The sequence below is a fragment of the Littorina saxatilis genome, linkage group LG10 (assembly GCF_037325665.1).
Source record: "Littorina saxatilis isolate snail1 linkage group LG10, US_GU_Lsax_2.0, whole genome shotgun sequence".
Classification (NCBI taxonomy): domain Eukaryota; kingdom Metazoa; phylum Mollusca; class Gastropoda; order Littorinimorpha; family Littorinidae; genus Littorina; species Littorina saxatilis.
This window is the reverse complement of record NC_090254.1, coordinates 9,946,032-9,969,380: the sequence shown is the minus strand read 5'-3', so window position 1 is coordinate 9,969,380 and position 23,349 is coordinate 9,946,032. Positions and strand designations below refer to the sequence as shown.

Genomic DNA, 23,349 nt, shown 5'->3' with positions numbered 1-23,349 from the left:
GAAGTCTACCATACCAAAACTTCCTTGTTTGCTGGTTGTAATAAATGACTCTTAGATCCTGCACTACATAAATAAGTTCCCTCGTTATATTTTCATTTAAAACTGTGATAACTAACAAACAACTCAGCTATGCTGCTTCCCAGAGTTGCAGGTTTCAAGTATACATTTACAAGGATTGCACACAAAAAAGAAAAGAAAAAAAGAAGCTATTTTCCAGCTATTTCCTCAATTGCATCTTTGAATGGTTAACACGGTTTCCGTCATAACCCATATAATTCAAACCTCACCCTGACTCGCTTGGTCTGCAGATTTTCATCTTGTTGCAGCAGTGCTTTGTCCGACTTCCTCTGTTTGTCAAATGGGTTGCTGGGTCCCTGTCACACATTAACACAAGATCAAATCATGAGGTGTTCTTAAAGTCTCTGTGTAGAAGGGAAATGAGGTGAAGCTGTCTCCTTGTCAAGACAATCCACAGGACTAGATAAAGGGATAGCCAAAAAGCAGATAGACAGATGACAAACGCACGGCATGAGACAGGAAAATCACACACTACAAAACTGTAAGGCCAAAAAAAAAAAAGGTCCGTTTACGGTAACATAGGCCAAACAAATAGGGTCGGTAGGTCCGGATTTTTTTTTTTCCCCAAAAAAAACATATTTTTACGTTATTTTGCAAAAAAAACCCCCCCCCCCCCCCCCCCCCCCCCCCCCCCCCCCCAAATGCCCAAAAAAGTCTAGGGTCGCGCGAAAAAAATAGGGTCGGTCGGGTTACCGTAAACAGACTATTTTTTTGTGTGCCTAATATTTACATAGAAGGGCCAACAGGAAGGCAAAAGCACAGAATGCCCGTAAACTTGACTCAGTAACTAAAACCTCAAAACCTTACCGTTTGAAGGGGATGTCATCACACTTTTGACAGACAGACACACAAACAGATACATAATACACCTGCATAAATAAAGTAAACGATCAGCCTTGAAATTCTGGTGCTTGAACAAAATTTAATAAGTGCTAAAGGGAATGTGGATAGAGAAACAAACTACCTGTGGCATAACGGAATGGTCAGCCTCATAGCTCTGGTACTTGAAGGGAATGTGGATAGAGAAACAAACTACCTGTGGCATAACGGAATGATCAGCCTCGTAGCTCTGGTACTTGAAGGGAACGTGGATAGAGAAACAAACTACCTGTGGCATAACGGAATGGTCAGCCTCATAGCTCTGGTACTTGAAGGGAATGCGGATAGAGAAACAAATTACCTGTGGCATAAAGGAATCACAGCTCTGGTACTTGAAGGGAATGCGGATAGAGAAACATACTACCTGTGGCATAACGGAATGATCAGCCTCGTAGCTCTGGTACTTGAAGGGAATGTGGACGGTCTCCTTGGGTCGCAGCAGGATTTGGGGAGCTTCAGGCGTGGACTTCGAGCTGAACATTCCCTCCTCCATGGGGGTGCTCAGGGCGCACAGCTGCTTGTAGTGACGCCACTCTCGCCCATCCGTCACCACTCTGTCACAACACACACAGGCAAAAAATAAATACTGTCTGCTTGTTTCACGTAGCATGTGACATAGAAAGAAGAGATTAAAGAGTACTGTGTATGTGTGTGTGTATGTGTGTTTTCGTGTGTGTGTTGTGTGTTGTGTGTGTGTGTGTGTGTGTGTGTGTGTGTGTGTGTGTGTGTGTGTGTGTGTGTGTGTGCATGCGTGTGTCACCCTGTATATTCAAGGCTATACCGAGCGTGCACCACTGTTCCGCCAAGCCATTGTTGGCTTTGGTGTGTTGATGCTGTGTAGTTTCCAACGCGTGGAGGCGATTTCATTCCGATCCAGACGTTGCAGCGGTGCGCTACCACACAATTTTGACTACTTTATTTCTTTTTGAATTTTTGCACAAAACAGACCGTTTTGAATGGTGATATTTCACTTATCAATGCAGGACACATCAATGAACATAATAGTTTGGCTTGTCAGTCCATTTATCGACAAAGAGGCGTGTAGGATGGGATGAAAGTGGGCGAATATGCTTGAGTTAGGACAGATCTACAGCAAATTAGTTCGTGTCTTCGTTTACGTGTATATTTCTCGTTGAAAACCACACATGTACTTGATACAAACCTTACTCATTCCCACAACCATAAATTTAAGCTGTACGTGATTTCAAAGAGACACATTTTGTTTTGAATGGGTGACACTTGCCGTGAAGTTGGCAACAACACTTTGTTTACACCATGCGTCAGCGCTCTCTCTGTATAGCCAAATATACGGCGTGGTGTGTGTAACATGGATACTGTCTCTTAGTCATCACTTCTGTCTCTGATTCATCATATGAATATGACCCATGTCAATCCCAGCCTGGACGGGCACAGTGGCGTGCTGGTAAGACGTCGGCCTCCTAATCGGGAGGTCATGAGTTCGAATCCCGGTCGCTGCCTGGTGCGTTAAGAGTGGAGATTTTTCCAATCTCCCAGGTCAACTGATGTGCAGACCTGCTAGTGACTTAACCCCCTTCGTGTGTACACACAAGCAAAAGACCAAGTGCGCACGGAAAAGATCCTGTAATCCATGTCAGAGTTCGGTGGGTTATAGAAACACGAAAATACCCAGCATGCCTCCCCAAAAATCGGCGTATGCTGCCTGAGAGGCGGGGTAAAAACGGTCATACACGTAAAAATCCACTTGTGCTAAAAGCATGAGTGAACGTGGGAGTCTAAGCCCATGAACGAAGAAGAAGAAGAAGAATCCCAGCCTGGATTACAACCTGTGGCCTGAGGAGCACAATTCCAGTGCTCTACCAACTAAGCTACCAGGCAAACAGTTGAGTGGATAAGAAAATCATAAGCTCCTATCCTTATAGCCTGTCCAGACTTGGACGCCGTTTTACGCTATATGCGCCGCAGGCCGTTTTGTGCATCGCGCGGGATTTTGCCGAGTGGCCACACATCGACGACTTTTTTCACAACGCGGTATCAGTGGAGCGCAAGCGTCAAGGTCACCTGACAGGAAGGTCAACACGCTAGCGGTAATTTGCAAAGATGGCTGCGTACATACAAAACAGTGACAGTTGCATCGACTGCCACGCCGCAAACTTTGCGTCCCTGTTTTTGTATAACTTGGAAAATGTATTCCACAGGGATTCGTGGCTTCTGTATAGATCGATAAGTTCGCCGATCTGTGTCGAAGAGATACTTAGAGTCTACCCACAATCCAACTCGATCTGACGGTTGACGTCATCGCTCTGGTTTTCTCTGATTGGTCAAATTTCCGTCGTTCTATGTCTGTGTCAGATAAATTACAACACGCTCTATTCTTCTGCAGATGACGCTTCGCGATCATAGCCCGCTGCGGCGTGCCGCGCGGGACCGTTTTGAGCATAAGTCAAATGTGGACAGGGTCAGCCTGGAGTGTCTGGACAGGCCTTTACTCTCAATTTTACAGAATGTTTTGTACAACCATTTTCGCTTCAAATACAAAATTACCAAAAATATATAAAAAAGAACAAATACCAATGGCTTTTACGAATATGGCAGAATACATTCTTGTTCTTCTTGTCCTTGTTCTTGCTTCACATTCAGGTGACAGTATCTAGATTCTCAGCCACTGACCTGAGGTCTTTGTCGTTCCACTCAATGGTGAGGAGGTGCTCCTGGTTGTATGGGTTTCGTAGAACAAACTCGAAGAATTCGGCCGTGGCGAAGGTCGGGAAGATGGTGTGCTCGGTGGTGATGTTCTGACTCAGCATGGTCATGATGCCGTCACGCTTCATCTGGTCCCGGTAGATCTCCATCGTCTTCAGGTCGCGCATTCGCTCCGTCTTCTCCTGCTTATAGCCCTGAAAAGAAGACACACAATATTAATGGGTTTTTTTGTTGGTTTTTTTTGGAACAAGGCTAAAATCTAGATTACAGTGGAACCCATCTCCAAAGACCTCCACACATTTGTGAAAATCCGGTCTTAAAAAAAAAAAAGGATTTTTAAAATGTGGGTACACTTGCAGAGGTTATGAACAGAAAATCTGAGAAAACAGTCTTACAAGGGAAGGATCGAGTCTTAAATCAGGGGGAGGGTGGAGAGGGGGGGGGGGGGGGTCTTCGAGGTCTTAAAAGGGTGGTTGCAGTGTAACAACCACAGTTCTTTGTTAACAGGATGGTTGCAGTGTAACAACCACATTTCTTTGTTAACAGGATGGTTGCAGTGTAACAACCACAGTTCTTTGTTAACAGGATGGTTGCAGTGTAACAACCACAGTTCTTTGTTAACAGGATGGTTGCAGTGTAATAACCACAGTTCTTTGTTAACAGGATGGTTGCAGTGTAACAACCACAGTTCTTTGTTAACAGGGTGGTTGCAGTGTAACAACCACAGTTTGTTGTTAACAGGGTGGTTGCAGTGTAACCACAGTTCTTTGTTAACAGGATGGTTACAGTGTAACAACCACAGTTCTTTGTTAACAGGGTGGTTGCAGTGTAACAACCACAGTTCTTTGTTAACAGGATGGTTGCAGTGTAATAACCACAGTTCTTTGTTAACAGGATGGTTGCAGTGTAACAACCACAGTTCTTTGTTAACAGGGTGGTTGCAGTGTAACAACCACAGTTCGTTGTTAACAGGGTGGTTGCAGTGTAACAACCACAGTTCTTTGTTAACAGGGTGGTTGCAGTGTAACAACCACAGTTTGTTGTTAACAGGGTGGTTGCAGTGTAACAACCACAGTTCGTTGTTAACAGGGTGGTTGCAGTGTAACAACCACAGTTCTTTGTTAACAGGATGGTTGCAGTGTAACAACCACAGTTCTTTGTTAACAGGATGGTTGCAGTGTAACAACCACAGTTCTTCGTTAACAGGATGGTTGCAGTGTAACAACCACAGTTCTTTGTTAACAGGTTGCAGTGTAACAACCACAGTTCTTTGTTAACAGGATGGTTGCAGTGTAATAACCACAGTTCTTTGTTAACAGGATGGTTGCAGTGTAACAACCACAGTTCTTTGTTAACAGGATGGTTGCAGACTTGCCATCATAAACAGCCAATATAAAACATGCCCATTTGACAAAGGCTTGAATTCTTTCTTCGCACTCAAAAATCTGAGTTGCTATTATGACTCCCCTAAATGAATATTTCCAAGCAAAAGAACTCTTCCTCCACAGACATGTACAATCCACACACACACACACACACACACACACACACAAACATCCACCCCAACCCCACTGCCATGCACAAACATCCACCCCGATATGCACATCTACACACACAGACATACACTAACACCCACACACCCACAGACATGCACATCTACACCCACAGACATGCACACCCCCACGGACATGCACATCTACACACACAGACATGCACTAACACCCACAGACATGCACAAACATCCACACCCCTACAGACATGCACATCTACACACACAGACATGCACTAACACCCACAGACATGCACAAACACCCACACCCCCAGACATGCACATCTACACACACAGACATGCACTAACACCCACAGTCCCACAGACATGCACAAACACCCACACACCCACAGACATGCACATCTACACACACAGACATGCACATCTACACCCACAGACATGCAAACACCCACACCCCCAGACATGCACATCTACACACACAGACATGCACTAACACCCACAGACCCACAGACATGCACAAACACCCACACCCCCACAGACATGCACATCTACACACACAGACATGCACTAACACCCACAGACATGCACAAACACCCACACCCACAGACATGCACATCTACACACACAGACATGCACTAACACCCACAGACCCACAGACACCCACACCCCCACAGACATGCACATCTACACACACAGACATGCACTAACACCCACACACCCACAGTCATGCACAAACACCCACACACACACCCCAAGCCCAAACTGACCAGAATGGTGGTAGTTTTCTCGTCATCCTCGTGAAGCAAAGTCTTGACGGCGTTCATCCTAGCCAGTTTGCGTAGTCGCTCGGCATCGCTCTCCCTGGTGGGCTCTGTCTCTTCCAGCGCCTCTTTGCGTTCCTTGTTGGTCATCAGCAGGGTGGCCACCTCTCGGTTCTCCATCAAGTGGTGGGCCCTAGCCACTCGCACTTTCTTCGTGCCTGTGTGCAGAATGAAATGTGTCAGATCCTTGGTTTTATACAGTAGAACCCCCCTTTTAAGACTCCCTCCCTTTTAGGACCTTGTTTTCTCAGACTTTTTGTTCATATCCTCTGTAAAATTACCCCCATTTTAAGACTCCCTCCTTTTTAAGACCTGGTTTTCTCAGATCTTTAGAGGTCTTCTTCTTCTTCTTCTGCGTTCGTGGGCTGAAACTCACACGTACACTCGTGTTTTTTGCACGAGTGGAATTTTACGTGTATGACCGTTTTTTACCCCGCCATTTAGGCAGCCATACGCCGTTTTCGGAGGAAGCATGCTGGGTATTTTTGTGTTTCTATAACCCACCGAACTCTGACATGGATTACAGGATCTTGCGCACTTGGTCTTGTGCTTGCGTGTACACACTGGGGTGTTCGGACACCGAGGAGAGTCTGCACACAAAGTTGACTCTGAGAAATAAATCTCTCGCCGAACGTGGGGACGAACTCACGCTGACAGCGACCAACTGAGCTACATCCCCGCCCTTTAGAGGTCTTAAGAGGGGGGTTCCACTGTGTGGGCCCAAGCCACTCGCCCTTTTTTCATGCCTGTGTGTGGAATTGAATGAGTCAGATCTTAGGATGTATCAATATGGGTCCTAGCCCCTCGCCCTTTTTTCATGCCTGGGTGTGGAATTGAATGTGTCAGATCTTAGGATGTATCAATATGGGTCCTAGCCACTCGCACTTTTTTCATGCCTGTGTGTGGAATTGAATGTGTCAGATCTTAGGATGTATCAATATGGGTCCTAGCCACTCGCACTTTTTTCATGCCTGGGTGTGGAATTGAATGTGTCAGATCTTAGGATGTATCAATATGGGTCCTAGCCCCTCGCCCTTTTTTCATGCCTGGGTGTGGAATTGAATGTGTCAGATCTTAGGATGTATCAATATGGGTCCTAGCCACTCGCACTTTTTTCATGCCTGGGTGTGGAATTGAATGTGTCAGATCTTAGGATGTATCAATATGGGTCCTAGCCCCTCGCCCTTTTTTCATGCCTGGGTGTGGAATTGAATGTGTCAGATCTTAGGATGTATCAATATGGGTCCTAGCCCCTCGCACTTTCTTTGTGCCTGGGTGTGGAATTGAATGTGTCAGATCTTAGGATGTATCAATATGGGTCCTAGCCCCTCGCCCTTTTTTCATGCCTGGGTGTGGAATTGAATGTGTCAGATCTTAGGATGTATCAATATGGGTCCTAGCCACTCGCCCTTTTTTCATGCCTGTGTGTGGAATTGAATGAGTCAGATCTTAGGATGTATCAATATGGGTCCTAGCCCCTCGCCCTTTTTTCATGCCTGGGTGTGGAATTGAATGTGTCAGATCTTAGGATGTATCAATATGGGTCCTAGCCACTCGCCCTTTTTTCATGCCTGTGTGTGGAATTGAATGAGTCAGATCTTAGGATGTATCAATATGGGTCCTAGCCCCTCGCCCTTTTTTCATGCCTGTGTGTGGAATTGAATGTGTCAGATCTTAGGATGTATCAATATGGGTCCTAGCCCCTCGCACTTTTTTCATGCCTGGGTGTGGAATTGAATGTGTCAGATCTTAGGATGTATCAATATGGGTCCTAGCCCCTCGCCCTTTTTTCATGCCTGGGTGTGGAATTGAATGTGTCAGATCTTAGGATGTATCAATATGGGTCCTAGCCCCTCGCACTTTTTTCATGCCTGTGTGTGGAATTGAATGTGTCAGATCTTAGGATGTATCAATATGGGTCCTAGCCACTCGCACTTTTTTCATGCCTGGGTGTGGAATTGAATGTGTCAGATCTTAGGATGTATCAATATGGGTCCTAGCCACTCGCACTTTTTTCATGCCTGGGTGTGGAATTGAATGTGTCAGATCTTAGGATGTATCAATATGGGTCCTAGCCCCTCGCCCTTTTTTCATGCCTGGGTGTGGAATTGAATGTGTCAGATCTTAGGATGTATCAATATGGGTCCTAGCCCCTCGCACTTTTTTCATGCCTACAGCATGTCTGTCTCTCACCTTGTGGTGCAGGACCAGAGAGTTGTCCCCCCTTGTAAGTGGAGTTGGCGGCAGTCTGAGACACAATCACCTGGGTCTTGGAGGCAAGCGGCTGAATTTCTGTAGACAAGCAACGACATTTTATATTCTAGTGCTGTACTGAATCTTACTGTCACACAAACCAGTTCTGTTGGCAGTTGGTGTAGCTTTCTGATTTCTGAAGGCAGAAGCAAAAATGCACTGCATGTATCATCACAGGGTAGACATGTACAGTACAAACAAATATATATGTGTGAATCTGACAGGTCAACATAGAGGAAAGGATGTGATGGTTCACACACACACAGACACATACTCTTTCACCTCATCCCACCACTTCACTTTTTCATCACACACACACACACACACACACACACACACACACACACACACACACATACACTCTCTCTCTCTCTCTATCTCTCTATCTCTCTCTCTCTCTCTCTCTCTCTCTCTCTCTCTCTCTCTCTCTCTCTCTCTCTCTCTCTCTCTCTCTCTCTCTCTCTCTCTCTCTCTCTCTCTCTCTCTCTCTCTCCTCTTCCCCTCACATCTCAATCCTTTCACAACAAAATTCTTTCCCTCCGCACAACCGCCACCGCTCACCAGCAATCTTCTTGTTTTCCACAGTGTGTCCCACATTAGCGATGCGTAGATGTAGCTTGCCGCATGACTTGTGTTGCGTGCTGACCGGTCGCACACTGCCTCCTCTCTGCAGGTCACCGGTCAGTCCTGAGCCGTCGTCCGTCTGGTCCGAGTTGACCACATCCAGTTCAAAGGTCGCCTGCACTGCTGCGTTGCCCCCACGACACAGGAACTGTGTAGAAGATGTAGTAGAGTTTTTGTGTCATCACTTTGGCAAACTTAGCTACAATTGTTTAAATTGGTGTTGCTATCATCAGTGCTATAAATAGTTAAAAGTACCATAGAGCAAACGAAAATGAAATCGCGATGAGCAAAATAACTTCTTATATGCCATTTTCATCATTCAATTTGTTCTTAACTAAACTACTCAACCACACTTTGTTGCCAGACACGGGTAAACTTTATGTGTTGACCCCGAGATGGTAACCATGTCCCACCCCCATGTCACCACTTTGGCACCTAAAAGAACTCATTCTGTCAGAAAAGTGCATGTGGTTGATTACACTTAAAATATGCGCCCACCCGGGTAGCATGAATCTTATTGTTGTTCGCCTTCCCATAAAAGCGACCTGAATTTCCTAACAATGGGATAGAATCAATAAACCAACAAGAAGAGCAAACGCTCGATCGAGTCACTTTCGCAGTTCTGAATATTATATGAGGCATCAGATGGACAGGAAGAAATTGCTATTCACAACACAATGAGTCACGTTCACATAAAATTTGAGCCCGGTCACTTTTATAGTTTCCGAGAAAAGCCCAACGTTAAGTTGTGTGTTGCCGAACAGAAAAGGCTAGTTATCTCCCTTGTTTTTCTGATAACGTTCGTAAAAGGCTACAGATGTAAATACTTTGATGTAAAGAATAATCCTACAAAGTTTCAATCACATCCGATGAACTTTGTCAAAGATATAAAATGTCTAATTTTTCCTTTGACGCTGACCTGTGACCTTGAAAAAGGTCAAAGGTCAACGAAACCATCGTTAAAGTGTAGAGGTCATTGGAGGTCACGACTAAACAAAATATGAGCCCGATCGCTTTGATAGTTTCCGAGAAAAGTCCAACGTTAAGGTGGTGTCTACGGACGGCCGGCCGGACAGACTAACACTGACCGATTACATAGAGTCACTTTTTCTCAAGTGACTCAAAAAGGTATGTCAGTGGAACATTTAATGTGTGACAAAACTAAACGTCACGGTCACCGACCTTCCACCCAGCCGTCTTTTAAGTGGACCGACAGACGAACACTTATAATACAGAAATTAAATTATCTGACAAATTGTCCAGAAGCTTGCTTGGAAGACACAAGCAAGAGCAATGGGATAATCAACTTTTAATAGTGAAAACAAACACACAAAATAAATAACTAAGTTGACATTGATCTCCTCCTTCGCCTCTTACCTTCATGTCCACCATGGAAGAGCCAATGAGCAGCAGCGAGTCCCCGTCCCACACGTCCACGTGTAGCGTCTGTCGCGCCAGGTGTCGCAGGAACAGGTTTACCTCCCCTGGCTTCATGTACGTGGGGTCCAGCATGTAACGAACCTGCGCATCACAATAACCATCAATATCACTAGCATTAAATATCAAACATTTGAACCTTCCCGGAAATCGGAAATAAGGCGCTGTTTTAGGATTTGCGTCATGTAAATATCCTCATAATATTATTATAAATCCGCGACATTTGTGAAACAGTAGGACCCATGATATGTCCTGCCATAAGACAATATTATTATCTGTTTTGGAAGTCTTGTCCTGCCTTTTTACAATAGTAGGCTTTTGTTCCATTTTACTGTTTACTGCAACAGTACCAAGAAATATACTACATTTGTAACAAAATATTCTCTCTCGTTTGTTGACGATCTTCAAGTTCCACACAAAGAAGACATGCAAACAAAAATTACCAAAGCACACACACACAAATCATTCCTGCCTTCAGGAGTGACAGGCAATGCAGTTTTTCTTGTGGAATCTTAAACGAAATGAGGCAGAGCGCTGCTCAGCGATTTGATAACCAAAGGGAAGGAAGCGCTCTAAATGCATACGACATATGAAATGAGATATTGAGCTAAAGTTTGCCAGGCAGTGCTCACCTCAACGCCAGGAGGCCCTTTGAGTACAGTGCCGTCTCTGTCCAGCTTCATCAGGATGAAGGGCAGGTTGTCCTGGTCATTGCTCAGCTGACCGTCTGGTTTACACAGCAACAGTCTGAAAGAAAGCACAGTTATACACACATAATACAAGAAGGGCAAAGCCCATACGACTCACATGCTTGACCTTGACCTTTACATGACCTTCAGGGTCAAGGTCAAATAACTAAACCTAGCAATGACATCATACACTAAGAACTGCTTTACGCATTTTTCCTACCAAAATACATGTGACCTTGACCCAAGGTCAAGGTCATCCAAGGTCATGCAACACAAAGCTGTTAATTCAAGACATAGGAAGTACAATGGTGCTTATTGGCTCTTTCTACCATGAGATATGGTCACTTTTAGTGGTTCACTACCTTATTTTGGTCACATTTCATAAGGGTCAAAGTGACCTTGACCTTGATCATATGTGACCAAATGTGTCTCATGATGAAAGCATAACATGTGCCCCACATAATTTTTAAGTTTGAAACAGTTATCTTCCATAGTTCAGGGTCAAGGTCACTTCAAAATATGCATACAATCCAACTTTGAAGAGCTCCTGTGACCTTGACCTTGAAGCAAGGTAAACCAAACTGGTATCAAAATATGGGGCTTACTTTGCCCTATATATCATATATAGGTGAGGTATTCAATCTCAAAAACTTCAGAGAAAATGGGAAAAATGTGAAAAATAGCTGTTTTTTAGACAACATTTATGGCCCCTGCGACCTTGACCTTGAAGCAAGGTCAAGATGCTATGTATGTTTTTTGGGGCCTTGTCATCATACACCATCTTGCCAAATTTGGTACTGATAGACTGAATAGTGTCCAAGAAATATCCAACGTTAAAGTTTTCCGGACGTCCGGACGGACGGACGGACGGACGACTCGGGTGAGTACATAGACTCACTTTTGCTTCGCATGTGAGTCAAAAATGAGTGCAGTTCTTCTTCTTCTTCTGCGATCGAAGGCTGAAACTCCCAGGTACACTTGTGTTTTTGCACGAGTGGATTTTTACGTGAATGACCGTTTTTTCCCCGCCATTTAGGCAGCCATGAGTGCAGTTCAAAAGACTGTGGAGTTCAACAGATTGCAAAGACCTTGGGAGTACTGTAGCACAGGTTCAACTGCCTGAAATGTGACAGACAAAAGATTGCAAAGACCTTGGGAGTACTGTAGCACAGGTTCAACTGCCTGAAATGTGTCAGTGACAAAAGATTGCAAAGACCTTGGGAGTACTGTAGCAGTGGTTCAACTGCCTGAAATGTGACAGACAAAAGATTGCAAAGACCTTGGGAGTACTGTAGCACAGGTTCAACTGCCTGAAATGTGTCAGTGACAAAAGATTGCAAAGACCTTGGGAGTACTGTAGCAGTGGTTCAACTGCCTGAAATGTGTCAGTGGCAAAAGGTTGTGTTTACTCAAATTTGGTCATGGCACTAACTAATGATGGCTGGTTCTTCGGATCGGACAATTAATAAGGAAGGTTTTGGTGGCATGCCCTCTAGTGACTTAGTCAGACCTGTCAACCCTTGCAAAGCTTCAAGCGTAACAATTAAGATTTTCAGCGTAGCAAATGATGTTTAAGTGTAGCATTGTCTAAAATCGAAAATTTCAAAACTAAATTTTCATTTAATTAATATACTTACTCAACTCACATAAATGGCATTAACTTCAGTTCATTGCTAAGATATTGAAGTAGTACTCGACCCTGGTAAGGGGGGAAGTAACTCCCTAAGAAAAACAATCCGTAGTCAAGGACGGGAGTCACCTCCCCTACCGGTAACCCGCACATGCGCGGTCCTGCTACCGGCCGTCATTCCCCCACGGAAACACACACCTGTAACACATATAATGTTAGCGGGGATGGATGGGAGGGTATAAACGATGTGAGTTGAGTAAGTATATTAATTAAATGAAAATTTAGTTTTGAAATTTTCGATTCAATCACATATTCTTACCTCAACTCACATAAATGGCAGATTGCACATAAAGGCGGTGGGATACTCACATTAATCTCTTGGAAGTATCTGGCCTGCGGCAACCATAGCTGGGAGGCAGTTGGTACCGTCCGGATGAGTGCTGGCAATGCCCCGGAGGTAGTAGCTGAGGAAGACATCATGAGTCGTCCAGTATGCAGCTTTGAGGACGTCTGACATCCTTCCAGACTTGAGGACAGCTAAGGAAGTTGCCCACGCTCAAGCCTCGTGCGTACGAGGTGATCGAGGAGGAAGGGCTGACTGCCCCCCCCCCTTTTTGTGTCTGCCACCACTGATAAGCATGCCTTATAAGTGTGGAAGACCATCTGAAAGCGTGGTTTTGCAAAGTCTTTATTTCGGGCTGAAATGATCGAAATAAACAACAACTTCGGAGCTGATGCTCAAAACGGAGCGGTGCGCGACAAGTAAGCCTTAAGCGCGCGTACCGGACAGTTAGAAAGATCCGGATCGCCGGGGGCTAAAAATGTCCCGGAGAGGCCGAATGGAAATGATCGGTGAAAGTGGACCAGGTTTTTGATTCTTGGCGAGAAAATCGGGACGGACACGCAGTGAAACCGAGCCGTCTCTCCCGAAAGTGATATCCCGGTCTAGGCCTGAGAGGCCGTGGATCTCACTGCCCCTCCGCGCGGAAGCGAGCAGTATGAGTATGAGAGTTTTGCGCGTAAGGTCAGAGAGACTAGCGTCTTGTAAAGGTTCAAAAGCACTAGAACGGAGAAATTCGAGTACTAGAAGAACGTCCCAAGCCGGGACAGAAGTTCTCTCCGTTGCAGAACTGAGGGCCGCGCCCTTTAGCACACTCGCGATAACTCCCCCGAGGGAGATGGAGCGTCCAAGTTGCTTAAAAGTAACAGAGATGGCTGAGCGGCGAGCGCGCAAAGCGGACGCGGCGCGTCCCCGAGCGGAGAGCCATGCCAGATGGTTTGCGACCTGCATTGATCGCAGGGCGACCAGGACAACATTGTTAGCCGCAAACCATCGAGTCCAAGCCAGCCAGTGTGACTAGTAGACAGAGGAGGTGGCCTGTGAGCCTTCTGGCCTAAGTCCAACAGCGAAAACGGAGGCGCCTGAGCACCCCAGTAATCTCCGAACCCTCTCCAGGCGTGAGGATCCAGGCCCTCGGGACGATTGTGCAGAGTCCCCGTTCTGGGCTGGAAAAGCTCCCCTCGCCGGCGGCCGAGCGGGATTGGCGGGCCGCTGGTGAGCCGCATGGGGTCTGGGAACTAATGCTGACTGGGCCAGCGCGGTGCCACGAGAAGGAGATGAAGCCGCTCCAAGTCGGCCTTAGGCTGAACCCTTCCGATGAGTGGAGTGGGAGGGAAGGCGTAAGCCTCTAGCCCTGCCCAGCTGATCGTCATCGCGTCGATCTGCCAAGCTTCCGGGCCCGGAAACAGACACAACGATCGGGAGGCGACGTGAAAATCTCGTGGCGAAAAGGACGACCATCGGACGCTCTACCTGCGCCCAAAGAAGGAGGAGCGCCTGATGGGTGATGGTCCACTCCGTGTGGAGGATCTGGGAGGAACGGCTGATGACGTCGGCAAGGACGTTCAGGCAGCCGGGCAGATAGCGAGCCGAGATCAGGATCTAAGAAAGAGTCCCGCATGCTCGGCTGGACCACAGCCGAGATCGGGACCCGCCCTGTTTGTTGGAATAAGCAGAGACCGCCGTGTTGTCGTAAAGAAACAACAAATGGGTGCCCTGGAAAGCCAAGGAGTGTTCATCCACTGAGGCGTGGTCTGCTGCAACCAGACCCCGAAACGGAACTGAGACGTCCCAGCCGTGTGACGTCGGATTCCAGACTGAACTGAGCGCCGCCTGAAAAGGGCGCGCCTGCAGTTTGTATAAACGACGTTGAGTGGGACGGACTGCCCACTCCCGTGAATCGAACACCATGCCTTGGTGCAACACCCCGGGGACAACCAAAATTCTGTCGTAAAGTCCCAAGAAGGGGTGGCCGAGAAACTCCTCTATAGCCTGCTTCCGCAGAAAGAGAAGGATTTCCGCCTGTAAAGTCTCCTGAGCGTCTGGGCTGACCGGAAACCGGAAGTTGGCCGGCGCCCTGGACGAAGGGGCTTTGCCTTCCTGCCAAGGAAGGCGGAACCCCGATCGAATCACCCCCATGCTCCATAGGCTGCTTGTCCGAGACAGCCAAGCTGGAAGGACCCGGAAGAGGCCGCCTGCTACCAAAAGGGTAGAGGCTGGGGGGGGGTGACTGGATCGGGGGTGGCTCATTGGGGGTTGGGCTTGCGCCCAGACCCCCGCTTCCCGAAGGAAGGTTTACGCTGGTAAGGACGGGACCGTGACCCACCCCTACCTGCGCGAGACGACTGCTGCCCAGAAGAGCTGTCTGGCGCTGACGCAGAACTCCGTGGTTTGTTGCTGTGCTGCTTAAGAGCGAGTTCCGTCAGTTGCACCACATGTTGGTCACGAGTTTCCTCAGTTTGCTGCCGAAGGGCATCCAAAGAGCGTGACCCCAGCAACGCACCCTCTGAAAAGGGAGAGACTCTCAAAGAGTCTATGGTGGCCTTATCCGTCAGGCGAGAGCCGTTAAGAAAAGCCTCGCGCCTCCAGAACACCACCTGAGAGTAGAGCCGAGCAGCAAGCGTCATCTGACTGTCAGTGACCTTCGCAAGCGCCGCCAGGAGCATGGCAGCATCAGCCTCAATAGCATCGTCACGAAACCTAAAAGGCTCGATGGACGAAGCGATGGCTCTCGTGAGAGACCGGATGAGCGTTTCCGCTAAAGAGGTCAGTTCAAGGGAAGAACGCCCGCTTTCCTCCAGCCCGAGTAGACTCTGTTCCGTACAAACGGAAGTCCTATCTCGGCTATAACCATCCTGCCGCAAGCGAGCCAGTTCCGGAGTCACCGGAAGTGGAGCTGTGGGCAGCGAAAAAGAGGAGAGAAGAGAATGTGGCCTGCTAGGCAGCCGCGATCTTCTTGAGTTGGCTGGGAGGCCGCCGCCTGCCTGAGCCGAGGTTAACCAAGGCTGGGCAGAAGGGGGGGCTTCCCCATGAGCAGCCAAAAGAGGGTAGGGTGTGTTAGCGTCCGCCAACACCTGAGCCATCACAAACGGGACGGAAGGAGATTCCATGAAACGGAACTTCGCCCTTGTGTCCCCCGCGCCCGCAAAGTCTGCCAAAGCAGAAGGAGGGGGTGCGACAACAGTAGAGTCGGCGGAGACACCCTCAGGGAAGTACCGTGAGGTTATCTCCGCAGCCAACTCCAGAGTAGGGCCCAGCTTATTGGGAATCCGTAAGGGGGTAAAGGATTCGGAACGATCCTCATCCCCTTCCTGTTCCTCTCCAAAACCTTCCTGATCTCCATCAGAAGGAGGGTCCGGTAAACCGGAAACCCACCCGTCCACGGAAGCGGAAGTGGCTAGAGTCGGTTGAACAATAGACGGAAGCGCCGCAAACTGTCCACCAACAGCACCGCCGACAACCGGAACCGCCGCGGCGGAACCGGAAGTCGGGGCCGGAAGTCGATGCGTAACCAGGGACGGGATAGCAGGGACACTGCCACCGGAACCACTAGCCCGCTGTCCTCCACCGGAAGTGCCTGCCACGGCACAACCGGAAGTCGAGGACGACAATCCGCGGGCAGGCCCGACCGGAAGCCCCGAGGGGCAACCAGAGGAGCCTACCCCCTGCGAACTCCAACCAGGAACGGCGGCAGCCGAACCAAGAGCTACAGGTCGATGACCGCCGACAGAATCTTGTAGGCCAGAGCTGGGCAAACAAGACGCTGCTGCCTGCCCCCCAGAGGCCGGGACAGCCGAAACTGATCCCAGGGGGGCAGGCTGGCGCGCTACGCCGCTCCCTAGCGCACCCGCCACGTGATGGACGGTGTACTGCCGGGGAGGAGCCGTCTGCGAACCCGGTGACGCAAGAGCGTAACCCGGGCCCGCAGGCAAGTGTGAGCCCCCAAAAAGATGGGGACTCCCACAAACGCCGCCCAACGCCGAAGCGCTGGAACCGGGCGGCGCTAAGGCCGCGAACCCCCCTGAAAAGGCAGGGGAATCCGCAACCAAACCAGAAAAGTCCGGCCCGAGATCAGCCGACGTGATCGTCGCGGACGGCCGTAGCCTAGAAAGAGAAGCCACCCCCCCCCCACGCCAGGCGGGAGGGGAGCGACAGGCCTTTCTGCCGAATGTAAGGCAACTAGGTCATGTTTCAGAGTTGCAAACATAGCCAGAATTTCTTCCCGCGAAACGGACTCGCTAGACCGTGGCGTCTGCGAGCGCGAGAGAGGAGAAGAAGAACGTTCCCGCGTAGGGAAAACCGGTGACGGTGACGTAGAGTCGAGCGAAACCCGTTCTGTCTTCTTAGTCACCGGGTCGGTAACCAGAATTAAAGAAGTAGGCTGTGAAGAAGACACAGAGGCACGCGTCTCTGATTTAGACTTAGACTTGTCTTTATCCTTCTCTTTTCCCGGTGAAGAGAGTAGGGAAACAAGTTTGCCCTTGCTTTTTGAGTTTTTGTCCGCCATTTGCAATATCGAACACGCGCACGTGGAGATGAATTACAACAGCGAAAATACTCAAACGAACGAAAATACTCGAACGAACGCAGCGAAGAGATAGTGAAACGATCTTACCTAAAGATAGCAACGCAAAGACCAGGGTCAAATGGCCTTCCACAAAAGGCCAAGGCAAAAAATATGCCGGAGTACAACAACACGTCTGTGCAGTAGTGTTGAAGTGGGTGGAATGCCGGCCGGTAGCAGGACCGCGCATGTGCGGGTTACCGGTAGGGGAGGTGACTCCCGTCCTTGACTACGGATTGTTTTTCTTAGGGAGTTACTTCCCCCCTTACCAGGGTCGAGTACTACTTCAATATCTTAGCAATGAACTGAAGTTAATGCCATTTATGTGAGTTGAGGTAAGAATATGTGATTGAATGTATTCTCACATCAACATGTTTGCTATCTCTAGTAAGAATATACTTTTTTTTTTTAAGATTACCTAGAAAGCAGGAACATAATAATGCCCATTAGAGAGTGTCTGCAGTGCCATTTCTCAGTGCGGACAATGTCTTATGACCCATATCCTGACGGGCGCAGTGGCGCAGTGGTAAGACGTCGGCCTCCTAATCGGGAGGTCGTGAGATCGAATCCCAGTCGCTGCCGCCTGGTGGGTTAAGAGTGGAGATTTTTCCGATCTCCCAGGTCAACTTATGTGCAGACCTGCTAGTGACTTAACCCCCTTCGTGTGTACACGCAAGCACAAGACCAAGTGCGCACGGAAAAAATCCTGTAATCCATGTCAGAGTTCGGTGGGTTATAGAAACATGAAAATACCCAGCATGCCTCCCCCGAAATCGGCGTATGCTGCCTGAATGGCGGGGTAAAAACGGTCATACACGTAAAAATCCACTCGCTTAAAACATGAGTGAACGTGGGAGTCTAAGCCCATGAACGAAGAAGAAGAAGATGACCCATATCCTGACCACTATACATGGAGTGAGAAGCAGAAACCTGGACTCATGAGAAAGAGGGAACTGTTGCATGATTGTGTTTATTTTTGTTTAGTTTAGCAATTTTAAGCTTGGCGTAACTGCATAGCAATTTGTCTTTAAAGCTACCATGCTACGCTGAAAGCATAGCAGTTGGCAGCTCTGTTTAGTAGATGATTTTTGAATGGCACACAAATGATTAATAAGAGCAGTGTATACTGCTTAGTAGATGATTTTTGGATGGCACACAAATCCTTATTAAGACTAAGAGCAGTCCATACCTCTCTGTGGTGACCTGGGGAAACCTGTAGAACTGGAATGTGAAGAACACACAGCTTGGCGTGGACTGAGTGCTGCGACCAGGGAGCAGCCTGCACAAAACACAGCACACAGGGTTTTGTATTACTGAGGATAGGATACCTGACAAGCTACACGCAATGAAGATAAGTAAGTCTACAGCTGTATATGTTCAGTAACATTATTTTCATGACAGGATATTTATCAAACAATGAACAGTTTTTGTCATCAATTTTGCCTGGGACAGCGCATTTTTTTCTCTTTTGTGCACAGCACACACACACTGAGACATAGCTGTTCTAATGTGCTGTAAAATAGCCAAAGACCAATACCCATTTTTGGCTCACGTAAGTGTAGCCTATGCGATCGTAACTTTGTCTGTCTGTGCGTGCGTGTGTGTGTGCGTGTGTGCGTGCGTGTGTATGTCTGTGGTAGAAACTTTAACATTTCGTCATTTGAAGACGTCACATTATGACGTAAGAGGGTTAGACGTCACGCGAAGGAATTACTGAAAGTCTCGGTCATTGTTATTTTGAGCGGGCCGAGACTAGTTGGCAGTCGTGTCCCTGTAAGTAGGCTACATGCAGACAGACAGATCTAGATCTAGTGTCTCGGTTTCTTGCACAGTGTCACCTATGCTTACTGTGTGTGTGTGTGTGTGTATGTGTGACGGAGTGATTGAGTTTGTGTTACTGTTTGTCGATTTCTTACGTGAGCCTTGAAGGCTTCGCCTCTTGTTTTTTAAATGTTTGTAACAACTGTTCTTTTAACAGTTACAGTAAGTATGTGCATCCCTCTCCATACAAACAAAAAGGGCCATTGTCCCTGCTCTCCCCAAGTCTCTCTCCCCTCTCAGTTATTCAACCACTGCATAATTCATCTATCATCTAAACCCCCCCCCCCCCCCTGCCCTTTTTAAACATTTACATTAAATTGTAACCACCCCAGTACTGTACTCCTGCACTTTCTACTCACCTGGAGAAAGCCAAGAACTGAAAGATGACCTCATTGGCCTGTAGAGGATCAACGTTTTCACGTGCCAGGTTGACCGAGACTGGCAAGGCAGGGTCAAGGACTTCCGGAGGCTCGCCGTTACGATCTAGGATCGGTGGAAAGCCAGCAGAGTACAAGCGAGCGTAGGCTGCTCTCGAAATTCCTTGACTGTAGGGTAGGAAAAAATAAATAAAATTCATTCACTTGAAGACTGGTCAGATTCTTGAATTATACATGTAATATTTTGAACAAATGATACTAATAGTATCAGATCATGAAGCATGAAGAATAAAATTGGGCTTCGCTTACCCGTGCGCAGTGGGAGGTCTCAACATGATAGGCTGGTGAACTTGTGTAAATGGCAAATCTCTCAACTCTGACCCTGGACCCTACAACAAAAAAAGGTAAAACTTCAATACTAAATGCTTTCAAATATTATGACAGGAATGATTGATAGGATTTTCTTGAGTATGCTTAAAGTGTGTGTTTTCTGGGAGTGATTGACAGACGATGAATATCAAAAGATTTGTGCGTGATTTTGTGCGGTGCTCAAAATATTAAAAACTTCAACAACAGTGTCTCATAATGATAAAATCACACCAGACAATAATCACACACACCAGATTTTCTTCATCATTCTGACAAAATCACACCAGGATATAATCATGCACGTCAGGCTTTCTTTCTCTTCTCTCTTGCTGTCTGTCTGTCTCTCTCTCTCTCTCTTTCACCATCCTTCTCATTCGATCTCACGCTGATAGACACAGACTATCTCTTGCTGTCTGTCTGTCTCTCTCTCTTTCACCATCCTTCTCATTCGATCTCACGCTGATAGACACAGACTATCTCTTTCTGTCTGTCTGTCTGTCTCTCTTTCACCATCCTTCTCATTCGATCTCACGCTGATAGACACAGACTATCTCTTTCTGTCTGTCTGTCTGTCTCTCTTTCACCATCCTTCTCATTCGATCTCACGCTGATAGACACAGACTATCTCTTTCTGTCTGTCTGTCTGTCTCTCTTTCACCATCCTTCTCATTCGATCTCACGCTGATAGACACAGACTATCTCTTTCTGTCTGTCTGTCTGTCTGTCTCTTTCACCATCCTTCTCATTCGATCTCACGCTGATAGACACAGACTATCTCTTTCTGTCTGTCTCTCTCTCTCTCTTTCACCATCCTTCTCATTCGATCTCACGCTGATAGACACAGACTATCTCTTGCTGTCTGTCTGTCTGTCTCTCTCTCTTTCACCATCCTTCTCATTCGATCTCACGCTGATAGACACAGACTATCTCTTGCTGTCTGTCTGTCTGTCTCTCTCTTTCACCATCCTTCTCATTCGATCTCACGCTGATAGACACAGACTATCTCTTGCTGTCTGTCTGTCTCTCTCTCTCTCTCTTTCACCATCCTTCTCATTCGATCTCACGCTGATAGACACAGACTATCTCTTGCTGTCTGTCTGTCTCTCTCTCTCTCTTTCACCATCCTTCTCATTCGATCTCACGCTGATAGACACAGACTATCTCTTGCTGTCTGTCTGTCTCTCTCTTTCACCATCCTTCTCATTCGATCTCACGCTGATAGACACAGACTATCTCTTGCTGTCTGTCTGTCTCTCTCTCTCTCTCTTTCACCATCCTTCTCATTCGATCTCACGCTGATAGACACAGACTATCTCTTGCTGTCTGTCTGTCTCTCTCTTTCACCATCCTTCTCATTCGATCTCACGCTGATAGACACAGACTATCTCTTTCTGTCTGTCTGTCTCTCTTTCACCATCCTTCTCATTCGATCTCACCCTGATAGACACAGACTATCTCTTTCTGTCTGTCTGTCTCTCTCTCTCTTTCACCATCCTTCTCATTCGATCTCACGCGGATAGACACAGGCCATCTCTTGCTGTCTGTCTGTCTCTCTCTCTCTCTTTCACCATCCTTCTCATTCGATCTCACGCTGATAGACACAGACTATCTCTTGCTGTCTGTCTGTCTCTCTCTCTCTCTTTCACCATCCTTCTCATTCGATCTCACGCTGATAGACACAGACTATCTCTTGCTGTCTCTCCCTCACAATATTCTGATTTAATACATTATACATGTGTACTGCCTCCACCCGTCTCATGATAGGCCAATTACTATGTAAAACACCAACAGTCAGCCAGTAAGCCAAACACCACAAAATCAACACTCCAGTTCAGCACTTGCTACCCCAACCACATCTCACGCTCACCTGACCGAAAGCGTCAGCATGATAGGACGACACCGGCAGAAAGGCAGGGGGCTGCCCCATACTTCCCAGTAAGCCAAACACCACAAAATCAACACCACAATTCAGCGCTTACTAACCCAACCACATCCCACGCTCACCTGACTAAAAGCGTCAGCATGATAGGACGACACCGGCAGAAAGGCAGGGGGCTGCCCCATACTTCCCAGTAAGCCAAATACCACAAAATCAACACCACAATTCAGCGCTTACTAACCCAACCACATCCCACGCTCACCTGACTAAAAGCGTCAGCATGATAGGACGACACCGGCAGAAAGGCAGGGGGCTGCCCCATACTTCCCATGGGAAAACCCATGGGCAACCCGCCCGGCTGGCCGTAAATCATCCCCGCTGCTGCCATCTGCTGCTGCATCAGTTGCTGCTGCTGTTGCTGCATTGGAGTGCGTGGCGTTCTGCACAAATACAGATTTCTACTTAGTGACCGAGTCTCTGACACTGACAGTGTGTTCCTTTAATGCTGACTGGGGTCTGCAGAAACAAAAGATTTTGACTAAGTGACAGTCTGTTTCTTCAGTACCAATATTGTTTCTCGATATTAACTCCATAAAGTGTGATGTGTCCAGTAGACACAGAGATCTTACGTTAGTGACGATTGATAATTGGATGGATTGGATAAGATTTATAGTCCAGTGAGGTTACCCTCATGGAAATTCGGGCTGCTTTCTCCCTGGGGAAAGCGAGCTGCCATACAATATACGGCGCAACCCATATTTTTTTTTTTTTCCCTGCATGCGTGTATTCATGTTTCCAAGCCCTGAGACTTAATGCCGTGTGAGATGGAATTTTTTACTTTATTCCAAGTCCCACGGGTATTTGATGGACATTTTTATCTATGCCTATACAATTTTGCCAGGAAAGACCCTTTTGTCAATCGTGGGATCTTTAACGTGCACACCCCAATGTAGTGTACACGAAGGGACCTCGGTTTTTCGTCTCATCCGAATGATGCTGAATTTAAAAAACAAAATGTGCTTGTTTGTCCCAGCGAAGCTGGAGGTATCCCGTGAACGCTATACTGTAATCGATTTGAGAAATGTGCACACCGAATAATACATGATAAAGAAGGATTCGTTGTGCCCGGCTACGTGCTACAGTTGGAGATGGAAGTTCACCAAAAATGGGGACCATACTAACAAAAATACGGTGGGTAAAATAGGCGCCCCCATTTTTTCAGCAAACGCCACCCCAGGCCGCTTTGGACGGGTAGAAATTCCGTAGTTTCCAAGTCTATGGATAAAGCTCGCGTAAGAAGAATACGTCACGGTCGAAAGTCTTTGACGTCAATTAATGCATCATGACGTCATGCCTCCCTGTAGTCTTTCTCTCTCGCGCAGTGTGTGTGTTTGTG

General features: G+C 47.4%; 1 protein-coding gene across 2 annotated transcripts in view; it reads right to left on the bottom strand.

Moving 5' to 3' along the window:
* The window catches only part of LOC138978130 (nephrocystin-4-like), a 62,656-nt gene that overhangs the window by 23,793 nt on the left and 15,514 nt on the right, over positions 1-23,349 (bottom strand). For both annotated transcript variants that reach the window (XM_070350777.1, XM_070350779.1), the window contains 12 exons: positions 22,216-22,393; positions 20,015-20,094; positions 19,688-19,873; positions 18,697-18,786; positions 10,917-11,031; positions 10,225-10,368; positions 8,785-8,995; positions 8,164-8,262; positions 5,917-6,128; positions 3,607-3,833; positions 1,322-1,511; positions 288-374 (listed from right to left, as the gene is read on the bottom strand). In XM_070350777.1, the coding sequence (XP_070206878.1) occupies positions 288-374; positions 1,322-1,511; positions 3,607-3,833; positions 5,917-6,128; positions 8,164-8,262; positions 8,785-8,995; positions 10,225-10,368; positions 10,917-11,031; positions 18,697-18,786; positions 19,688-19,873; positions 20,015-20,094; positions 22,216-22,393 (1,819 nt within the window). The remainder of the gene's footprint in view (positions 1-287; positions 375-1,321; positions 1,512-3,606; positions 3,834-5,916; positions 6,129-8,163; positions 8,263-8,784; positions 8,996-10,224; positions 10,369-10,916; positions 11,032-18,696; positions 18,787-19,687; positions 19,874-20,014; positions 20,095-22,215; positions 22,394-23,349) is intronic.